The 23,531-nt window shown below is 42.3% G+C and overlaps 1 protein-coding gene and 1 long non-coding RNA gene across 13 annotated transcripts in view; one reads left to right on the forward strand and one right to left on the reverse strand.

The window, feature by feature from the left end:
• The window catches only part of SEMA6D (semaphorin 6D), a 225,984-nt gene extending 221,285 nt beyond the window's left edge, over window positions 1-4,699 (forward strand). For all 11 annotated transcript variants that reach the window (XM_032122351.1, XM_032122352.1, XM_032122358.1 and 8 more), the window contains one exon: window positions 1,008-4,699. In XM_032122351.1, the coding sequence (XP_031978242.1) occupies window positions 1,008-2,311 (1,304 nt within the window). In that variant the 3' untranslated portion in view covers window positions 2,312-4,699. The remainder of the gene's footprint in view (window positions 1-1,007) is intronic.
• Window positions 1-23,531, reverse strand: part of LOC116450225 — a 130,073-nt gene that overhangs the window by 7,982 nt on the left and 98,560 nt on the right. For both annotated transcript variants that reach the window (XR_004242729.1, XR_004242728.1), the window contains 2 exons: window positions 9,309-9,593; window positions 4,769-4,926 (listed from right to left, as the gene is read on the reverse strand). This is a non-coding gene — a long non-coding RNA (uncharacterized LOC116450225). The remainder of the gene's footprint in view (window positions 1-4,768; window positions 4,927-9,308; window positions 9,594-23,531) is intronic.

Raw genomic sequence — 23,531 nt, forward strand, 5'->3', positions numbered from 1 at the left:
TTAAAACCTGTAACCCTGAACATTAACAATATTCAAAGGCCTTGCCTCTAACAAAAAGTGGCTCTGTTCCTTCCCTCTTGCTCTTTCATTTTAACATCTCTTGGGATAGCAACAGAATTACTTTAATTAAAAACTAACATTATCTTAGCTGCAAGATGTCTGTGGTTGCTTTAAAAAATCTAAACAAAACCAAAGGTAGCTTGTTAATACCCAGATAAAAAATTAATCAAATATTCAATTTCTTGGTCTAAGCTAAAAGTTTCTAAATTTTAACATTCTCTAATAACTTAACCTAAGTCGGTTTTATAATGTCATGCAAGTATTTATGTTCGTTATTGATAAAAATAAAATAAAAAAACCAGTGTTCTAAGAGAATCACATTATCTTCAAACTTGGACATGTATAGTAAGTGCAGGTGTGCCACTTCAGGGCTAGCAGCCTGGGAGTGGAGTAGTTCACAAGTATTGCATTAGCGTGGCTATGACAATGCAGTATATATGTTACACATTTTTACACAACATTTGCATAATCCTGTCTCTCCTTTGATACTGATTTATGAGTGGGGCAGGAAAGAGAGAGAGAAATCCATCCATGAGTTATTAATTGCTGTCTGGCCCAGTAGGACCTTCTAACCTCAATTTTCCAGCAGAAATCATTAATGTTAATAACATAAGGCCCCTATTTGTGAGCCTTAAAGGAAATTTGGGGACAGGCTAAACAAAATATAAGGAGAGAAGCTGCGACAAGCTTTCCTCATTATCAGAGAAAATGGACAGTCTTCATTTAGCCTGGTCAGTGCACACACAGTCATTTTATAATTAAATTTTATAAAATTATTTGCACTCACCAGTGGTGTAGATTGCAGGATCCTACTGAGTTACACCAATACCACAGCCAGAGCACTTACATACACTTAGTAGACACTTCCCTGAGGAAGGCTGCCGCCTTCTGAAATGTGTCAGTGTGAAATACCTGTAGATTTATGATATCCTGCCTGTCTTTTGCAGGTGTGAGGTGGGAAGTGCAATCAGGAGAGTCCAACCAAATGGTACATATGAATGTCCTAATCACTTGTGTCTTTGCCGCTTTTGTCCTGGGAGCCTTTATTGCGGGAGTGGCCGTTTACTGTTACCGGGATATATTTGTACGGAAATCCAGGAAAATCCACAAAGATGCGGAATCGGCTCAGTCCTGCACTGACTCCAGCGGCAGCTTTGCCAAACTGAACGGGCTGTTTGACAGTCCTGTCAAGGAATATCAGCAGAACATTGATTCACCCAAACTGTACACAAACCTGCTGACCAGCAGGAAGGAGTTGCCTCCAAACGGTGATACCAAGTCCATGATGATGGACCACAGGGGACAGCCTCCAGAATTAGCTGCGCTTCCAACTCCTGAATCAACACCAGTTCTTCAGCAAAAGACTCTGCAGGCTATGAAAAGTCAGTCAGACAAAGCGCATGGTAACCTCAATGCTTCACGAAAGGAAACCCCACTAAAAAGCCCTCAGTTTTTTCCTTCCAGTCCTCCACCCCACTCTCCTCTAAGTCATGGACATATTCCTAGTGCTATTGTTCTTCCCAATGCTACCCATGACTACAACACATCTTTCTCAAATTCTAATGCGCACAAGGCAGACAAAAAGGTGCAGCATATTGATCATCCACTTACAAAATCATCCAGCAAAAGAGACCACAGGAGATCTGTTGATTCCAGGAACACCCTGAATGATTTTCTGAAACACTTAAATGAAACTACTAATAATCCCAAAGCAATTATGGGAGATATTCAAGTGGCCCACCAGACTTTAATGCTGGATCCAATGGGCAATATGTCTGAGATCCCACCTAAGGTTCCCAACAGGGAGGCGTCTTTATACTCTCCACCATCGACTCTTCCGAGAAACAGTCCCACAAAACGAGTGGACGTTCCCACCACTCCTGCAGTACCAATGACCTCTTTGGAAAGGCAGAGGGGTTATCACAAAAATTCTTCACAGAGGCACTCAATATCTGCCCTTCCTAAAAACTTAAACTCACCAAATGGTGTTTTGTTATCCAGACAGCCAAGTATTAATCGTGGGGGGTACATGGCTCCCACGGCAGGCACAAAGATGGACTACATGCAAGGGACGCCTGTCAGCGTTCACCTCCAGCCTTCCTTGTCCAGGCAAAGCAGCTACACGAGCAACGGCACCCTGCCTCGCACAGGAATAAAGAGGACACCCTCCCTAAAACCCGACGTGCCACCAAAACCTTCATTCGTCCCGCAAACGACATCAGTCAGACCACTGAACAAATACAGCTACTAGGACATGTCTGTGCTAAAATGAGTGTGGCATTGACCTGTACAGGTTGTGAGATGATGTTGTGGTAGACACATGAGACAGAGACCTGCTTGTTACTAAGGAGAACAAAGTGGCCAAAGAAACTGTCTTTACTTGAGCAACATCTGTGTCTTGCCACGTAGAGCTGTAGCAAGACACCATGTTCTTGCTATGAGCAAACACAAAAAAAAACAAAGGAAAGTGCTGGTCATTACATTTCTTTTGTTTGGAGCTAAGGAGACATGTAGCACAACAGGGTGGGGGCTACGTTACTGTTCTAAATAGCTAAACAACAGTTGTTGGGAAAAAAACAGTAAGCAAATACTTGAAAAATGGGTTCCATTTTAGACTGCCATTAAGTGTGGTCATTCCCATTAAATGTGAACATTTTACTATGTATGCATTCACCTTGCCTCTTGCACAAATGTCAGAAAATGGTAATGTCTCAATCAATAGCTGGGTTAATAATCAATTTGCTGGAATTAAGTCTCTGGCCCAACTGTAGCATTATTATTTTTTTCTCTCCATGTGTGTGGCATTTTGTTTTTGCCACAGATAAAGCTGTGCGTGTGTGTGGATGTGTGTGTGTACTGTACACACTAGGATGTACTTAGATTCCCATTGCATCTTTTATGCTATGGAATTGTTTACATTGAGCATGACTGAACAAACAGATGACTCTGCCTTCTGCAGCCCGCTGGGTTCAGCTCGGAGCCAGCTGAGGATGAACTGCGCATCTCTGAGAGCCTTCTGAGGGCAACGCCTGGATCAAACAGTCACCCAGTCAAAGAGTGCAGACACGTTTAATTCTTCATAACTCTGTTATGCTGCTATTGATTCAGAGCTGTGCATTTCAAATCTGGTGTTTTGGGCTGGAACGGGGGAGTTTTACTGTGTTTCCACAGTGCCTCCATCCAATACCTGGCCACTGTGAACTTGAGCCCCTGTACTTCTCGCTGAGGGCAGCTAATAGTCAGTTCACTTGGCAAATGCCTGTGTAACTGGAGAAGGTTCACGTTTTTGTTGCATTTAATAAAGCCCTACACACTGATAGACTCTTGTCAATAAAAAAGGAGAACCATTAATTGGCCTGGCAGAAGCAGTCTGTGAAAACTCAACAGTAGTGCAATCGATTTGTTTTTGTTGTGTAAAGTAAGGTTTGTTTTTTTCCAAAGTCATGCAGGTAATGACAATATTCTGTAAATATTATGTGTGAGTTTACCTGAATCTGTGCATTTTGTGCCTTATTCATGCAAATGATAAAAGTACTAAAAAAAAAAATTTAATCTGTCAAGTGTTCCCACTATAGCACATATCTCCTGAGTGCCAGTTGTAAAACCTCTCAACAGCACCCAAAAAAAAAAAAGAGATAAAACACAAGAATAATTAATGGTAACTAAAGGCAGCCTACAATCCAAGAAGACAGCAGCATTAAATCACCTTACCATGATAAACATTCCACTCCAGCTCTCTGAAGGATCAAACAGTTATAATGTGAAATCAAATGAGGTTTCTAGGGTAATGGAACACCTGCTAAAGTTGTGTAAGCTATTTAGTAGGGTTTACAGTATCCACTTGCAGCTGATGTTCAACACAGATGGCTATTTTAGCTTGCAAACTACACACTACCACATTGTTTATTGAACATAACTATAGAAATAACCATGGCAGAGGAATATTCATGAATTAGTGGGACAAATAACTGCAATGGGTTTCAGAGATGGTGGAGATTTATTTTATGTGTTCAAAGGGGAGAAAAGGTTAGTCACTAAAACTGGATCTCTGTTACAAAACAAAGAATAAAGGATAGAAGTAGTCATTTTTTTCTTCTAAGGCTGTAAGGAACATTTATTTCCTGAGACCTCTGGATCCAAAAATCAATGATCTTTCTTCCTAAACACTTCTGTCTTGCAACTAAAACACTACAGATTAATAACTATTAAAATGTACTCAGTTGTCAAAAGACACAAACTGATCCGAATTCACTTTACAAATATTAATACAGACTTGTGTGACCCGGAAGATAAATGTATGTGAACCCTGATAACCTCCTGTAACATTGTGCTGCCTTGTAGATGGTAATGTGAGTTCTCTCAGTATTTATGTTGAAATTTCTAACATTCAACCTAGTCCTTATTCTGTTAATTTAATAATAAAAGATGCTTTATCCATTTGTGCAAAGGTAAACGCAGATTGTATCTTTTTTAATGGTACGGCATAAAAAAAGTAACCCTTAAATGAAGCTGCTCTATTACTATAGAGTACTTTAACATGTATAGATATCTTGTAAACTTGTATTGTGGATGTGTAAATAATACGTTCTTTGGGTTTTTTAACACCGCATGTAAAGTCAAAATAAAATATTCCCATGTATTGAGTGTGCAGTTTCATTCTTAGTGCAGATGTGGTGTGGGATTACCGTGGGGGCAAATCTCAGCTCACCTTCAGCAGCTCTCTGAGGAGGGCGCGGAGCCGGCGGCCGCTCCCCGGCCTTGCGGGGAGCGGGGTGACGCACGCCGGGGTCCCGCGTGTCCTCTTCAGCCTCGCTGAGCTGTGTGTCCCTGGGGCACAGTCAGGGGCTGCCGGCGACTTTCGGCCTCCTGAGGCAAACACAAAACATCAGAGTAACCAGCATGCAGTGGCAGAGCTGAGTACAGAGCCAGGGCTGCCCACGCAACACCGACACCGCGCACTGAATGTGATCCCTGGAGCTCCATCTGGGGTTCAGCTGGGCTCTGGTTCCTGCAAACCTTCTTATTAAAGTTAAAAAAAATACCAATTCTGTGCTAATACAGTACAGTTTTGAAAGAAGGTGGTATGTTCCTTCTAGGATGTAGATTACAAAATACAGAGCTGATTCCTGGCAAAATTAATTGCAGACTCACATAGCAGGACATATTTATTAATGTTTAATAATTGAAACTCACACTTCAGGCGGACAGTTAAAGCCCAGCAGAAAAATATTTGCTGCATATTTAGTATATGCAACATCCCACACAATTTAAAATAATCAAGGTAATTTAGTATCAGAAAATAAACATAAACATTCTTTTAATTAAAAAGTTGATTTTAGATAATGGATAAAAACGATTTTTACAAGATTATGCTGTCAAGGTATTAATCATTTGAAATTACTTTGCATGTTATAACACTACAATGGCACCTAGTTGTATCTTACAAAAAAGAAAATAATTCTGAAGGAAGAAGAAATACGATGCTTAAAAAAATAGGTCCAAACCTATCATGGGCTCAATAATATTTTTCTGGTGCCAAAGAAAATTTCTGGGTTTTTATTGGTATGGGTGTATTTCATGGGATATCTTTATATATGAAATGAAGCATCAAACACATACAGCTCTCATAATGTGCTGCTTTTCCAGTTTAAAATTAACTGTGCCTCTGACACCAAAGTGTCAGCCCGTGTGGCTGAAGGTTTCTCTCTGTGGAGGGGCTGTACCTACCTGAGTCATCTTGAGCCAGGCATTAAAGGTCATCATGAGAAAATTACAAATAGCTGTTTTAGTGATGTGTGAATGTGCAGCTGCAACACAAATCCTGGGATATTTTTTGTTCAGAAAATGTCTCCATTTTATCTAAAATGTGTCAAGCAGCCGTTTTCTGGAGTTCCATGGTTTGGTCTGTATTGAACCAGCCTTCCCTTAACCACAGTGATATGGTGGCTGGATGGATGTAGCCAGACCATCGTCTCTCCCAACATGCTCTGCTGGGCTTCAAGGTGTGTGCAAATACCACAGAAGTCCATGAATAAATATTGACAATTTGTTAGAAAAATGAGTACAAGAAAATTCTGCCTTTGCTTATGGAGAGGGCTTGTCTCCAATGGTGATGCCAAAGCAGCCACCTACAGAAGCCCCATTCTGAAAGGGAACTGCAGCAATAAGGAAAAGGTTAGCAAGAAAACAACAGTTTTTCTCCTCCAATGCTTTCCTGGGTCAGTCAGTTGATTTTAAGCACCCTAAGGTCTCTCTTGAAGAACAATCTGAAGCCACAGCTGATAAAGGAGCACATGAAGGGTGCTTGATGCGGGCAGGGTCACCCCAGCAAGGGGAGGTCCCAGTGCTGTGGGATGTGGGGCAGGGCAGCTGTGGGCACGGGAGGGCAGAGGAGAGGCTCCTGCTCAGCTCTGGCTTGCTGTGGGTTTTGTAGAAAAAAACCAGTTTTGAACAGAACATAGACAAAATACCAAAGGGCTGCAGGCCCATGCTAGTGAGATGATTGCAAGAAAACCAATTTGTAAAGCCATGAGTAGTTATCTCTATGACTGCACTGCCAGAACAAACCTATGGCTTTTTAAATTGGGGTCTTAAAGTAATCAGAGTAGTTAGAAAAATCAGGATGCCTCTGTCTTAGTGCTGTCTTGCTAATGACTCACTCTGTGACCCTGGGAAGATTATGCAGGGTTTATGCAGTAAATGGCTCCTCAGAATGCAGTGGGTTTAGTGCAGCTGGTCTGTTCGCAGCATTTTCTTCTTAATGCTTCTTTCTGTGATTCTGAGCACTAGCAAGGATGTCTTGCAGGTAAATAAAGGGAAAGAGAAATACCTTCCCACCTGGGAAAGGTTAGTATTTGCAGGAGTAGGGAAGAGTTGGTTGGTATTTCCCCAGGTGCCTATTAATTTCATGGAATGGAAAAAATATTTTTTAAAAATTGATCACGACAAAATACCTCATAAATGCAGCATCTGGACTTCAGCTGGGATGTGCAAGCTGTCGTATGAAAAAGCAGTACCAGGAGACCAACGTACCAAGACTGCATTTGTTGTTCAAATGTCATCATATCACAGTATGAAAGAGCAAGAAACCAAAGGATTTGGGAGAAAAAAAAACAAAAAAACAACACATTAAATATTTAATTAGATTCAGCTTTGCTCTGAGAAGTAGAGATTCTCACCTTTTTATTCAACCCTACTAAAGTTCAGCTGGTGTGAGGGCCTGACTCTGGCGCAGCCATTGCTGCCTGCTTGCAAACATTTTCATAGGCACATTGCACTGGCCTGACACACATCTGAAATTATAATCTGTCCTGAACTCTCGACTGAGAAACTGTTTCTACTCTGCCTGAAATGAAATTTATTGGAAGCTCTGATTTTATTAGTGCATTCTGAACTCATCCAATGGCCTGATTTATGGTCTCCTCACTTGCTTTTCTCCTACAGTCACTAATAACTTTTCTGAGCTCTTCTTGTTAAAATTGTAACTAGGTCCCAGCCTGTGTCCTACAGTGAAGGCTGCTGACCAGAGCAGAGGTGCCAGAGGGTCCCCGTGTTTAGGTAAGGGTTGGGAATTCCTTGGGCTGCAATGGTGGCACTGCATCCTCCCTACCAGACTGGTGCCTCTGCCCTTCATGTCAGCCAGGAAGTGTTGCTCACACTCTGTAATGCTTTAAAGGTCGGAAGGAGAAGAAAATCTACCACAGACAAGCTGTCCTGACCCATTTTCAGAATGATCCCCATTTGTCAACATAAAAGGGAATTCTATGACAGAAAAACTTGGATGGCCCAAAACATAATCCAACCCCAAACTGACATTTACACGTCTTGCTGTCCTTGTTTTGAGAATCAGAAGCTATTTTCCAGGGCAAGAGTCTCACTGAACTGCACAAAAATGAGCAAAGAATACCAGTTCTCAATGAGGCCCTTCTGCAGGATCATACTGGCTGTAATAGCTGTTTTGTAACTTTTTCCAGTAGCTGACCTTAACCATTGGCAGAGGCAGCCCATGAGCTCACTGATTTGCCTCCGCAGCAGAATTGACAGCCTCTAACATATGTCTGTTCCTGCACAGAAATGCACAGGCTGCCTAGTAAGAGAGGAAAGGTGGCAATTGGCTTTTTAATTTGGGTCACTTTCAAGCACAGAGTTATTCTCAAATCTTGTGATTTACAATACTGGCCTCACATGAGGAAAAAATAATCAAAAGCAGATCAGAGCAGATGAATTATAAAAGCAATGCACAAGCTAGCTGCACCTTCCTTTCTGTTCACTGAATATCCATGATTACTCTGATTTCCTCAGGAATACATAGTTGGTCAATTAACAGCCTGAGATTTTTTTTTTTGTTAGAGCCTAATGGCAAATTTTATGATCAGGCCGTGCTGTATAACTATGAATGGCCATTAGTCACAGGTTATTGTGCCTGGCCAACAATTAGGTGAGAGAGAAGCACTTCCAATATTAATGCTGCATGTGAGAATTGATTTCTGTGAAAGCTTGTGCATGCAGCTCTAACGTTCAGTCTCTGTCACTGCTAGCACGGGTGAAATACTGACTCCACTGAGGGAGATGGCAGAGCTGCATGGGGCCAGGCCTTCACCCTCAATCACTCAGACATCCCCAGAAAGCAAATGCTAGGGAGGTGTGAGCAAGGCCAAAGCAAAATGGGATGCACATTTGCTGTAACAGGATGCAGCCCCCAACATCATCTCTGGCCATGAGTGTTTGATAAGGGGATCAAGGCTTCAAGGTAGGAAAAATGCTTCTGTGGAATGACCTGCTTTTTTTGGTTGTTGGACAGCTTTCCAGCAGGTACTGCCATGGGAGCTGAACAGGCTTGCTTGGGCCAGCCGACATTTTGTGTGTGGAGTCCTCTTGCCATCCCTGGACCGCAGTGTGTGTGGTTGTAAGTCTGCTTTTAAATTCACCAGAAAATCCCATCCTATATCGGACTCAAATGGGACATAAGGTGCCAAATGCTGAGCTCCCAGGCACAAGAGAAAAGCCAGGTGAAGGCACCCAGAGAGATTATTGAGACTGCTGGGGGGGGCTCCTGCTGCCAACAGAAACAGAACAAGGTGTATTGTTTGTTTCGCTTCTACTGGTAACACTCGAGTCAGGCGCACCTAGATACCAAAATCACAAAAATCACAGAATGATTGAGGTTGGAAGGGACCTCTGGAGATCATCTGTTTTCAAGTCCCCTAGAGCCCACCTAGAGCTACTCAAACACTCAGGAAATCACTGACCTGAGTTAGGACCCTGGACTGAACGACGGTAAAAACGATTCTTCATCCTTAAAACCCTTCTAGGAGAACTTTCGGATTAAGCAGGTCTTCTTGCAGACAGGTGAAGTCTTCCTTCTACCCAGGCTGAGGGGAGTTTAGATATCTGACTACTCTTTTTATTGCAGCATTTAGTTCTCTTTGACAAGCATAGAGTGCACATCTCAAATAGTCCTTCTCTGTTCAGATCCCAGAGGATATCTGCCGATCCTAATGCACAACATACCGTTCTCCATGCGAGCCTTTCATCTGAAATGACATCATGATCAAAGGCAAGGTTATACAGAGTGCAACACACTGAGAAAGTCATGTGATATTTCAGAGCTGCTTCATTACTGGGATGAGAGTTCAGAAAGTACTTGAAAATGACATTTTGCTATACATGATATGTTCCATATTACAAGCATTCCTTGCTAGTTCCTGCTGCCTCAGTTAAACTGCAGTACTTGGTGAAAGACTGGATTTGTTCTTCCACAAGAACAAAACTCCAGGTAGAATTGCTCCCCATACTCTGAGGGAGGGGATACGCCTCCAAAGGCTCTAACTGCAAAAGGTATTCTAGACCGGGAGGGACAAAATATCACATAAGACACAAAGCAAGACCAGTTGCCAAAAATATACTTTTTGTCACATTTCAGATGAAAACCATTTAGAAACCTGTCATCTCAATTTGATGGCAGAAGGGACGAGAAAACGTTTGCCCTGAAACTGGTTGACAGAATGGACAGCTTTATGATGTTGGCTTCTAATAAAATCTTGCCCAAATGCCACCCAGCTAACAATGTCAGCAGTTTCTATCTAAATCCAGTGCTGGACCTTTTACACACGTCCTTGTGTTCTCTGAAACATAGTTTAACTTGTTCTGCACAGAACAATAACTAACCTGTCATGAAGCTGCACTTTTGTATTTTAGTAGCTGTTTTTTCATGAAGTCCTTCCAGTGAAGGCTTCTCTCCTGAACTGCTGCTTCATAGGATAATCCAGCCCCACTCCCCTCTGCTTCATGTGCAGTGGTCAAGACAGGATCAGAGGAGCCCAGCTTCAAAATGGCAAATGGCACCTTTGTTATGCCACCCAGTCTCACCTCCAAGCTTGTCACAGCATGAATGACAAGGTAGAACTTTCTCCAGGATGGTTCCCTATTAACTCCTTCCTACTGAGCACGGGCTCCTCCATCTCATCAGTGTAACTCAGGTGTTGACATTTATATCTCTGAAAATTTCCCCAAATCTCCATCAAACACCCACAGGTAGCTTGTCCATAACAGGGTTGGGGAGAGTAGTGGGGCAACAGACCCAAACCAAATCACAGGTCTGAAAGCAGGTCTGGAAAACCAGCAGAAACCAGCAGAGGATACATGTCTAAATGCCACTCGTGCCTTTGAAAAACCCCTCAGCTGTTAGGCCTATTTAATCCTTGCTCTCTGTTCAGACATTAACAGAGACGCCAGCTCTGATGTGTAACACTCACCCTGTAGACATGGGGAAGAATCATGGATGGCATCACTGGACAACACACCAAATCCCCTAATCCCGACCCTACAGACACCAACTAGCTAATGCCTCTTGATGACAACAGGATTTCAACCAATAACCACAGACATACAAAGCCCTGATAGCTTATTTAAGAATTTCTGAACTATCCAAGGTCAGAGAATCTGTTTCCATTTTGGGGGCTATTTTCCTCGCTGGGTTCTTCTGCTGTTATGGCTGTTGTTTTAAAATAAAGCAGTTCTGGAATACTAATAAGACTATGTGAATTCTTTTTCCCCTAAGATTATTACAAACGTTGACATTAAATGTACTAGCCTGAACTCAGTTTCTGTCTGATTTAATAAATTTATTCCAGCCAACCAGCAATTTTTTTTTTTTTTAATTAACCCTGGAGGTTAAATGGAAGTTTACTAAAATGAGAATATGTTAAATGAGTAATTTCTCTTGGCTTCTCTCAGGATGTCTCTCTCTTACCCCAATAATCAGTTCAGCTGCAAAGAGATCAATAAGGTCTTTCAATTCAATGAGTAGAAGGCATACATTAAAAGGTTGGTAACAAACCTGATATACTGGAGAAGATATTTCAGCTTTTATGGGGTTTTTTGACACTAAATCTATCTGCTAAAAATTCTTGAGGAAAGGTTACTGCCCATACACTAATATTGTCAAATGGCATAATTTGTTAGCATTGCTTGGGAAGATTTCCTGGCATTTATCCACAAACACAAGTCTTGTCTGTTAAATCCTCATTACAGAAGAAAGCACACTTTCAATCCTAAAGCAAAAAATAGCTTCAGAAGCCAACCATTGTTGGCTCTTCCCATTCCATAAATGAGCACAGCAGGTTATCCTTTCCTAGACTATAAAATCCCGGTTAAGAATTCTGTCCTTCCCATGAAGGAGACTCCCACCTAAGAGCTCACGAGGAACTGTGTGGGCAGCCCAACACCCTGCACACACCCCTTGGCACTCCTGGTAGGAACCTGTCTCTACAGAGGAACTGCATTTTGCTCGCCCCAGGAGTGGTCATTCAAGACAGTTCAGTGCAGGTCATGCTTGTGAGCAAAGATTAAATTCACTGTGATTTAGTGTCAGTCTCACTGAAGGACATGGAACAGTACAAAACCCTTCAGTTGTATCCTCTTTGGGGCTGTAATTATGCTAATAGCTTTAGATTATTAAATACAGTCATCCTCATATTTCTATCGATCTCAAGCCAAACGTGCAGGCTCTCAAGGAAAAGGAGTGAGTTTTTAAGAGAGTTGAACTGGAACAAGAACTCATTGACAGCATGCATGCAGAGCAGCAGAGCTATGCAGCTCCCAGAGGGGCAGCCAGTGTATTTACATCCATTGCAGGAGGATGTGTTTGGAGAATTTCATGCCACAGGATCCTCTCCGTGGATTTAAATCCTCTGAGACACAGAAGTTTTGGATTATTCCTGTGATAGTTCAGTAAAACAGAAATCACCTGGCAGGTACTTCTGGTCATGTTTGGCAGGAATTTGCTCACACTGTTTCAGTTCGCATCACAGTCTGAGCTCTCCTCAGTGGCCCCATTTAGTTCTTGTTAAGTAAACACAACTAGCACTCAGGAAAGTGCTCCAAGTAAGGCGCTTTATACAAGGTGCCTGACTGAAATAAGCATTTCAATTAGATTCATTAAGTAAGTTATTACTTGTTAATTGAATAGCAACAGACTGCTAAGGATCACTTACTGAGGTCTAATAAGTATGTAAGAGTGAAATCTACTCTTCATGTAATTCCATCAGCAATAAACTAGTATAATTAGCTTCTTACTAACAAACTTAAATTGTGGGGAATGTTGAGGCAGATAATTGGCACTTAGGAAGATACCTATAGCAAGTTAGTGCAGTATCAATTAACATACTTATGAAATGTCAGTTTAAACTCTGAACAAATCATTGATACCAATGGGCTTGGGTTACTTAGTTAAAAGCTATTTAAATGCTTAAACTTTCATATTCAGAAAAAAAAATTCAAACAAGTCTTCTCGCTGCTCTTTTAAAAAAATTATTACATATGCCTCATTTCCAGGTGCATAACCTATAAATTACCTGCAATACCCATCAGGTAAGGACTCTGGGGTGCTGGCTATAAACACTGACAGAAGTGGTTCAAGGACCTGTTTGCCCAGGGTGCTGTCTGCTCAGGAGCCTGCTTGCCCTTTCACCCCTCACTCTCTCACACCATCTGAAGGTTATTTAGCAACTTATTTTCACAAAACTGTGCTTCCAAAGGAGTGTTAATCATCTGAGAAACAGCTAATCCCTACTTCTTGCACTTGCAGATTCAACCGCCGCAGGACCTCACCCTAGTTTGATCAAATTAAGGTTCATACCTCATGACTGTGAAGTCTCATTTTACACACAGAGAATCTGAGGCACCAAAGCAGTAACTTTTGTGCAAAGATGACATGGAAAGACCTCAGTAGTTCTGGGATCAATTCCTTTCCCAGAAGCTAGTACATAAAATACCTTTCTATGTCATTTGGACCAACCAACCTGAGTGATGGAACAAGGTAAACATAGCAATTGTCTGGTCAGGAGGAGTGGCAACAGAACAAACATCCATGCCTCTAGTCCTCTAGACCTTACCACAGCTCCATCTCTTTCTCCAAATATTCTCTAGATGGTCTGGAAATTCCTTGCCTTCATGTTAGAAATGGAAATCTCTCTGCTCTCTGACTTAATATGCAGTTTGGCTGAAGGAGAATCAGCATTTTGCAATGGCACAGCATGTATGGAGCACCTCTGTTGGTATGCAAAGCCTGAGCCCTCATATCCAACAGAGGCTTTGGGAGGAACGCAAGAAACTCCCACCTCAGGGAGCAAGGGCAGAGGTGTTGGACTGGAGCCTCAGTGCAGGTGTTTGCCTGCAGTGAAGGGGAGGCAGAGGCATGGAGGCGGGAGGATGCCAGGGCAGGAACCAGGCAGGAGAACTGAGGACAGCGGGCAAGAGGCCCCAGCTGGGCACACCAGGGTGGGGAGCAGGCAAGGGGCAAGGGAAGGGGAATACGGGGCTGGAGTCTGAGCCTGGGTGAGGACAGGAGGGCCAGGAAGCAGGACATCATTGACAAGGGTAGTAGTGGTTGCCATTTAAAGGGTATCTGTGCGAACCAATTTTAGAAACTTCTGTTTTGAATCAGCTTCACCCCTCCCCCTTCCCCACATACACAAACACACACTGATCCATCGTCTATTTAAAAAAATTGTCAGCATATCCCTGTCAGCTAGCAGTATGATTTCTTTTTTTCAGCTATATGCCAGCAAAAGCCCTAATGTAGACACAATACATAATATGAGGAAAAGAGGAAAAAAAAAAAACCTTTCTTTTTGCCGATGCAGCTTCTTTTTGCTGAGGCAACTGATACAAGGTATCTTTTTCCAGGTTTTTTTCCTAGTGTAAGCTTCTGCACTCTGAGTGATTGCACTGTCACTGAGGCAGTGCACTAGGTTCCAAAAAGGTGCCCACAAGACTTTAAACTGTGTTGGAGAAAGGACAGCACCCAGCACTGTGAAATCCTGTCAGTGCCTGAAGCTCATAGGTATGGATGTGATAAAAATACAAAAATAATACAGAACCGCAAGCCCACCATTCTCAAGCTCCAGAGTAATGGCAGTCAAATTTTGCTCACTTCCCCAAACTTTCTAAGAAGCAGCTTCAGCCCAGTGCAGCACTACAGGTAACCAATGTCTTCTTAGAATAAATCATATCCTAAAACTTAGAGCTGGTTCAGTGTCCAGAAGCTGAGAAGTACTTTTCTGTTCTGTATGAATGGAACAAAACTTGATCATCTAGGGGGAAAGGCAATCTCAAATTATAAATAATGCAGAAACTCCAACATACCTTTTAAAGCCTCAGTCCCCTTATAATTTAATGTTTGAAATGCTATGCTATTCCTTTGGAAGCCTTTTCTCTCTCCACTGCTGATAATGGTCCATCTTCTTAGACACTTGAATAATGTCTCTCTTCCTCTAGTAACACCTTTTTTGACTACTGCTCATGCATAGTAATGCTAATAATCTTGCAGCTTTCAGCAACATTTTTCTTCCGTTAAATGAAGGCCTGGTTTTATGCAGGGCTGTTTTGTTCAGTACCTTGTCTCCTGCATGCCCCTTTCACTGCACAGGATACCTGTGTACATACAAATGTCTATTTACTACTGCCCATTATGAGCTGTTCATGTTCCATTTAGCAGCATGCAGGAGAATCTGACTAATTGATTACTTATATTGTATAAATTTCAGCAAAGCATAAATGGTACAGCCAAGATGAGCTTGCTATTACATTGAATATTTTACAAATATATATGTAAGCATAATCCCTCCCAAAAGAACTTATACCATCATTAACCAGAGACATTGTGCATGTGGAATGGACTTGATACCCAGCAAATTATACAGCAGATAATACCATGTGCAGTCAAGTAGAAGGATATATTTTATACTACCTGACAACCACAGAGTTTTACAGTTCTTTCCTCAGAGAAGATGAATTCAAATCCTATCACCTCCTAAATGTAATAATGTAAATATAGACAATAGATAAGTATTAAGCTCATTTGTAAGGGAAACTAGGAAATTCACCTCAGGTCATGCAGCAAGAAAGGACAAGAAAAGCAAACAGAATCCAGAATTTAACTGTTAGTCCAGTCCTGTAACTGGTGGGGACCACACTAATGTGCTTTGTGCTTCTAAGTTATTTTTAAGCACCTTCTCAGTCATCATTAAATGTTAAAAGGATCTTGTATCTTTTGGAAAGGGTGCAGTTGAAGATCCTGGCTATTTCCAAAGTGTCCTGAAATAGAAATCCTCACGTGTAAATGGCCAGTATAGAATTACAACTGCATTTTATATAAATAATTCTGGTAGGAAACCTGGACTAAAATCATTCTAATGACTTTGATACAAGTGCACAGTTGGTCTATGAACTTGCAGCCACTGCAAAGAGTAATCACATTAATCTGAACACTATTCCAGTGGCAGCTGACGACGAAATGAACACCAAACTAGTCAGCTCTGGCCTCTCCTGCTTATTTAACCAATGTTCCTGCTGCACTTAATATTATCACTGTAAAATCCAGAGAGAGCCCTTCTCCTTAAATATAGTCTGCAAACAAAATCGTACGCTGCATTCTCAGAAACAGTCACACACTCTTAAAACAGGAGAAGCAAATTATAAACAAGAGCTTAGAATAAAGGTGAAAAACACAGACACCTTCAGAACACTGAACATGATTACAGCAAGTGCCATCATTCGCTTTCTCTTTGAACTGATGTTAACAAGTAAAGCATTTTACTTGTCTTTGTTTACCAGGAGAACATAAATACTGCATAAAACTACATCTTCTTGCCAACTAAGCTTTGTCTGCAGGATGGCAGCTTGTTCTAACTATGCTTACACTTTCAAAGAGTTGAAAGCTCAGTGGCTGAGCAGGAACAATGCGGGACGCTATATACATGTGAAATGCATTCTTCATTAAAAAAGTACTTGAGAAACCTTAAATGCCTCAGCCGGAGAATGCCCAAAGGTCTGCACTGCTCAGCATGATCTATCTCCAACAAGTATTTCATGAAACACCTGAACTGGGAACCTAGATCCTAGCCTAAATCGAGGCTTCCTAAGGGATTTAGAGCCAGCTTTCCCAGGAAGAGGATCATAAAAGAACTCAAGTCTTTCTGAGGTGCCAATGCACTACTAGACAATCCAATTCTGTGTTCTGGCTTCCCTAATTTTTCCCAGAGAAGCCCCTCTTCCTCGTGTACTGAGTGGCTGCCAGAGCTCTGCAGGCTCCCTTCAAGGAGACAGCTGCCCCATGCCTTGATGTGCTAACACCAAAGCTGCTGGGATCCTGGTGAAGCCTTCATGTCATGGGTACAGCATTGCCAGGCAGGGCTGTATGAACACTTACAGTGCTTATGAGCTTCACAGGGCCACCCAGACACTTTGGAATAATTTTAAATGCAAGAGCTTCAAGATGGATCTGAATGCCAGCTCAGCTACAGCACTAAGTGGGCTCCTCATGGATATTCTTGCAGAGCAAATATTGAATGACATCAGGGGATGCAGGCTCTTGCAGTGTTGTGTGCTATTTTGTGAGGATAGAAAAAAAGCCCTGTCCTTAGCTTCCCAGGAGGTAAGCATGGGGGGCTTTGGACAATTCAGCATAGGCTGATCTAAACTCAGTTGTTTCAATCTGCCTATGATGGGCTGGTTCTGCCTCCAGAGCTGCAAGCTGGCTGGAGACCTGTTGTTAGGACCTATGGATTGAGAGGAAGGAGGAACAGTTTCCACTGGGTTTGTGCAAAAATGGAGCTGGGCTTATGAAAGAAATTATATCAAAATGTGTCCTTCAATCAACCCAAGGATGAAATACCCTGAGTGTGTTTGCCTTGCTTTGAACAACCCAATTCTGATTTTCCATTTCACATGGAAGCAAAACAAAAAACTGATATGCCTAAGCATGGCTACTCTAGCTAATACAAACTGGGCTGTACTCCATAGATTGCTGGATGAAAAATTAGCATCAAGTACCACCATGCAGTGTGTAACATCTGGAAAAAAATTATAGAGCCATCTTCATTATTTTTTAGAGAAGAGAAAACTGTAAATTGTAGAAGGTATAAGAAGAAATTCTAACAGACTGTACATTGTTGGGGACTCTATTTCCAGCTGTGGCAAACCTGATAATAAAGCACACTATCTCCTTGAAGTTCAGACATCAGCAGAAACAAGGAAACCCCCATGGAGAGCTTCCGTGCAATATGGGCTTTCAAAATGGCACCTCCCCACAGATAAGAAGCAGTGTGGATGTTTTGGAGAATGTCTGAACACATTTAAAGGATCAAGGTATAGCCTTGAGTAAGATATTCCTTTTTTTGTATCTTCGGGGGACGTTTTCCTTGATTCATGCATTAAATAAGAGAGTGTGAAGACACTTTACTTATAATAACATCCTCGATAAGTATATATTCTTAGGAGAATAAAACGAGGATGATTAGAAAGCAAAAACAAAGGAGACAGGAGCAATTCTAGGGACAAAATGTTCCTGACTGGCTGTGGAGAAAAAAACCCCAAGAGCTGCAAAACAGCAGCCCCTGTTATTTGCAAACACGTACCAAGGAGGCTGAGAATAGATCCAATGACAGCTGCAGCCTAATTGATAGGAGACTCGCCTAACAGGTTGTCAGACTGCTGCGTGGCTTCAGTCCAGGCCACGTTGCTGGAGGCGCAATGTTAGAAATACTGACAAACGTTTACTAAAAATAAATAAAAAAATATTCCAGGGCAAAGGGAAATATGGCTCCAAGTGACTACTTGCAAAATTGCGTTAGATCTCGAGGAAAGAGGAAAGTAAGCGGCAAAACGTGTGAGAGTCCCCCCAGGGCCTGCAGGACAGACGCAGGCAGCCTGCCAAGGCACTCCAGGATTGTGCTGCCTGTCAGGAGCGTTGGCTCTGGGTGTGCTGAGAGCAGCTCTCCACAGAGGCAACAAAAATAACCACCAGATCAGCAAAGAGCACAATCAAGAAGTTGACTAGCTGCAAGAGAAAATTATATTAGATGTATAGAGGAGGATCTGTTTAATGGTAGGAAGGAAACCAGAGGGGTGAGACTTTGCGCTCTTTTCTTACTTACCGGGAAAAGGAGATATGGCTTCCTTAGCCAGTAGAGATGGGAAGAACTATGAGAGAGCTGAAAGTGGCTTAGGTACAGCCCTCCGCTCATCTAAGGCAACACACTCACACAGCCAGTCACATCTGGGAGTCTTTGAATGCATTCAGCTACATGGTAGGACAGAAAGCTTGAAAGAATCCTTAGTCTTGAGCTCCCAAGGCAGCAAGGCATCCAAGCAAGCTGCAGAGCAGAGAGGTGAACAAGAGAAAGCTAAAGCAGAAGGAGGGGGGGAAAGCGAGAAGCCATATGGATGAAAGCCTGTTAGGACTGTGAAGGCTGCTCTCTTTGAAGGAGATCCAACCTCGGCAACGCTGAGACTGTGTGGGAGGGAAACAATCTTCTGAAGGTAACACCTAACATTTTAAGTGGCACCTAGGGCAGGAATATTACTGTGCAAGTGTGCAAACAGGAACCTTGGGACTTGAGTACACAGTCCCTCTGGACTTACTAGGACTACTACTCAGACAAGTAAAGTCGATGCCTGAAGAGAACCCTTCCACAACAACGGGAACAGAGCCGAGAAAAACAGCACTGGCTGAGCTCTCCATCTTTCCTCATTGTTTTGGGATTACTGCACTTGACACTTCTCTGTTAATCTCTGGTTACTAGTGAAGAAGATCAGCAAATGAACACATTCAGAATTCATTCCCAATAAATACTTCATTAATTTCTATAGAAAGGAACTTGAGAACAAGCACTTCCTTTACTTGGTCATACCCTGATATTCATTTCTGTCTCTGAGAATGTCCAAAAACATTGTGAAATACCCATAAACAATATTATGCAGAACTAACCAAGTCATTTGACATAACAAACTCATAAACCTTCCTGTCTTCACACACTGCAAAAGAAAGGTGAAATGCAGCAAGGAATCATTTGCTGCCCTCTCCCTTATAGAAAAGTGACATTAGGTCTTTATGATCCCTGAATTAAAACTCAGAGGGCGCTGAGTTTTCCACAGCAACATACGGAGATCTAACAGAGGGTCACCAAGAAAATTAGTGGAGAAACCATATGGCTAACAGGTCTCTAGGGTATGTTCAATAGATGCTCCTCAGCACTGAGCAAATCCCTAGGTAGCTAAGGAGAACAAGAAAATTACTCACAAGTCAGGGCAGTCTGGATGAGTGCAGTTCACTGCAGCCAGGGATGCTGCTACGTGACAGTGAGGCACTGTCAGAAATGAGTTTCAGAGCTAGGTTTCTGCAGAAATTTGAAATCCCAGCCTCCTCATCACAACCTCCCCCTCACGAGCAACTGCTGGGAGACCTTTCTCCTTCACAAGGTGAGTTCAGCAACACGGTTTCCAGTATGGAAAATAGGAAATAACAAACAAGAAACTCAGAGCAAGAATCATGAAACAAGAAGTTACTAATAGATGGAGCTAAAATTCTCAAGAGGTTTGTGCTTGGTGGATGCCTGTGTACATATAAATACCCAGTTTATGTATGCTGACAGATCAGAAGACTGTCTGAATTACAGGAGGTGAGCTTACTTGGAAGCTTTACAACCAAATCACCTCTGGACTGTGCACATTCTGAGAGTATCAAATTAAGAAAATTAAATCACACAAAACTCTGCTACACTTTCACAGCCCCAGATCTGGCTTGATCTATTAGTTACCCCCTCTGCTGTTAATTGGAATGAAAACCCAGTCCCTCAGCTATGGGGAGTGTAAAGTCCTGTGGAAGGTTTGCCTTCTGCTTCATAAGGCCCAGTACTCAGCACAGTCCAAGGTGCTGTGTGGGAGAAAAGACTGTAGACAGAACCTCTATTTTTGTATTGTTTATGAAATAGGCTCCCTGAAGAGTATCCTTGCATCACATTACTGCAAGAATGGTATTATGCCTTTTGCTGGAAACCAAGCCTCTCATTTTTTCACACAGATTTGGTTTTGCCCCTTTATAAAAGCCCCTGACTTGGATTGGGTGAAATTTAGAAGCATGATCCCCTTTTTGACTTTAACAGAAACAAGACTGAGCTCTATAATAAGCTTTTATTTAAGGCAGACAGGGTCTTTTGTACTGTGTTTTTATAACTTCACTAGACCTTAGAAAGCATTAACCTGTTTTGAATTCACAACACTACTCCTTAAATAGTGGACTATCACCCCAGAGACTAAGGATGCTGGAACACTGACCTCCCACATCCAGGGATTTTGATCATGAGTTTGCATCCCAGAACTGCAGGTCAGGTTTAGATCTCAGCTCAGTATATGAGCACATAGTGGGAGTGAGGAGTTATTTTCTAGGGCACATGAGTCAAATGCTCCATGCTGATAGAGAAAATGGTATGGTTACTGAATGTAAAGGAGTTGCTGCTTCTTTACAGCCAGCCCACTTCAACAGAAACCTCTGTAGGAAATAATGTGGAATCACTTTCTTACTGAGAAAACCACTGAAAGATCTTGTTTATTGACAGGGAGCAAGAGATGTGAGATAGCAGAGCACAGGAATATGCAAATACAGTTTGGAGTTTTACCATAAAAACATCTTTCTGCTTTTAAATGGAGCAAACTGTAGTTAGTCCATTTCCCCAGACAGCACCATCAGAATTTTTGAAATGCCATTAATTATTCATAAATTGCATCTGTGTCATCCCAAGAAGCCCATCTAGCTGCAGTACTCAAAATTCAAAAAAGGGCTGCACATGTCAGAAGGGGATCCAAAACCCCACACACCAAGCTGCCAGAGCAAAGATATGCACATTTGAAGATTCATCCCTAACTGGAGCATAAATCCTGGGCAAAAGCTGTAGGAATCTTCAGCAGGTCTTCAACACCCCAAGAGACGCAGCCATCTTCTGCATAGTTTCTCTGAACTTTCAGGCACTCACCTGGGCTCCTGCTATGCTGCAACCAACCAGCATTTGATTCACCTTTCAAGTAAAGAAAAGCGTTTCACAGAATCACAGAATAACGAGGTTGGAAGAGACCTCCAAGATCCTCGAGTCCAACCCATGCCCTAACACCTCAACTAGACTATGGCACCAAGTGCCATGTCCAGTCTTTTTTTCAGCAGTATGGCTTATAATTAATTTATAACACAAGTGATATGAGTTCCAGTGACCATTATTCAAGGCTGACATACAGCAGGCATTGGGACCACAGGTCAAGGCCATTTACTGACCATTCCTGATGCTCTCCCACATAGCAACAGAATTGCTCAAGAACATCCTCTTTGCAATTTGAGAACTGCAATCACCAACCGTGTTCCTTTAGCAGGTCCACACTTTCCCTCTGCTATGGCAGTAAAACTCATCTCTGTGGGATACTATCCAGGACAAAACTGTGCAAAGAACTCCCCAGAGCCACAGTGCCTTAGAGCCCTGCTGTCCATGCCAAACGTATTTCTAGCATTAAAACCAAATCCCAGCATAGACGACAAGAGCAACAAAAACCCCCACTGCTCTAAACACCCTACACAGCCCCCTGTAGCCCAAGTGACTGTTGTTGGGAGGTAATAGATGATACGATTAACTATTCACAACAGACAATGATTTCAGGCACTATTTAGAGGTACATGGAGGAAGGGCAAAAACATTATACAGCAGAGCACTGCTGCCATATCGTACAAGATCATTAGCACAACATTCTATGCTTGTCCTTTAGCACTTTAAGGACCAATTCCTCTGGTTTTACTAAAGCAAACAGATCACAAAACTAAGCCCACATCAAGTCCATACTCACTTCCATAAACATTTCCAGGCACACGCACTTTCTCCCACCAGAAAGGAAGAAGCCCTGTGCTACCAATGATACCCTAACCAGCAAACTACCCTCTCTACACACCCCTGCAATGGCCTCAGAGAAGGCACTGGGCAATGCTGGCATCAGACCCTTTCTTCATTCTTCTACAGTCCTGTATGCAATGACTAGAAGTTGTATATTGTCCATCAGTGTTTTGGCACTAACTGCAGAGCTGGAGTCAAACAGATTTTGTTTGGCTGCTGTTCACCACTCCCCTCCCCAGTTAGTGGTTTTCTTAATCATGTGAATAACAGTTGTTTTGTCAAGGAACACTTTTTAATCGCTATCAATTCAAATGAAGACTTTGCTAATCCTCCAAGCCATGCAAAACAGGCAGGTCACAACTGTTTCAGGGGAATCTTTTAGACTTAATGTTATCAGGAAGGATGCTTTACCTGAACTGTTGGTATTAGAACTTTTACTGTTTAAAATGTTCAGCAAGGGACTGTCTTGCTCACAAGTGCTGCAACACCAGAGATTACAGGTTGGTTAATAAAGTTCAAGTGCCACAGAGGAAGATTAAGCATATGTACTAAACATAATTTGTACAGTTTTGGTCTTATAAGGCACACCTAATAGCCCAGTAATGGTCGAGTTGTCACTATTATTATTTACTGAAAGCAAAACTGTGTCATGGTACAAAGGGAAATAAGATCTACTCCTTGCCCCAGCAAGTTACAAAGATTCAATCCCTTGGCGTCACTGAAGAACTCAGACAGGCTAATGAACACTAGTGAGTGACACTTGCTGTAGACCATGTATGAACACATTCAGTGGCAGAGAGGTGCCTTGGAAAATTGTAAGGCTGTAAGAACAGAGATGTAACTTTCAATGCACATTAATCCTAACCTAAGTTAGACTTAACCTGACAGTAAGTACCAAGTACTAACAATACAAGAGGCCCAAAGCTGTGAGAAGACAGACGAGCCCTTGCCAATCTGCCTGGTCCAGCTTCCTGGCCTTCAAACTCCACCCCTGCAAGCCTTTGTGATGGCCCAGGGTGACTGACTTTGAGAGGAGTGCTCGTGGCTTGGGCAGATATTAGATTGCAGGTGACGAGTAGCAATGACCACAACCACCTAGTTCCCAACAGGATCCCCAGCCTTTGCTTTGCTTGGCCCTGTTCCATCAGGATCATGTGTAAAGGAACAGCGTAGAGGGTTAGCAAGGGAAAGAGAACCAAGAAATTCAGGTCTCTTCTGCATGACCTCAGCAACATTCTCTGCCCTGCATGTGTTTTAGTTTTT

This window comes from Corvus moneduloides, chromosome 13 (assembly GCF_009650955.1).
Source record: "Corvus moneduloides isolate bCorMon1 chromosome 13, bCorMon1.pri, whole genome shotgun sequence".
NCBI lineage: Eukaryota > Metazoa > Chordata > Aves > Passeriformes > Corvidae > Corvus > Corvus moneduloides.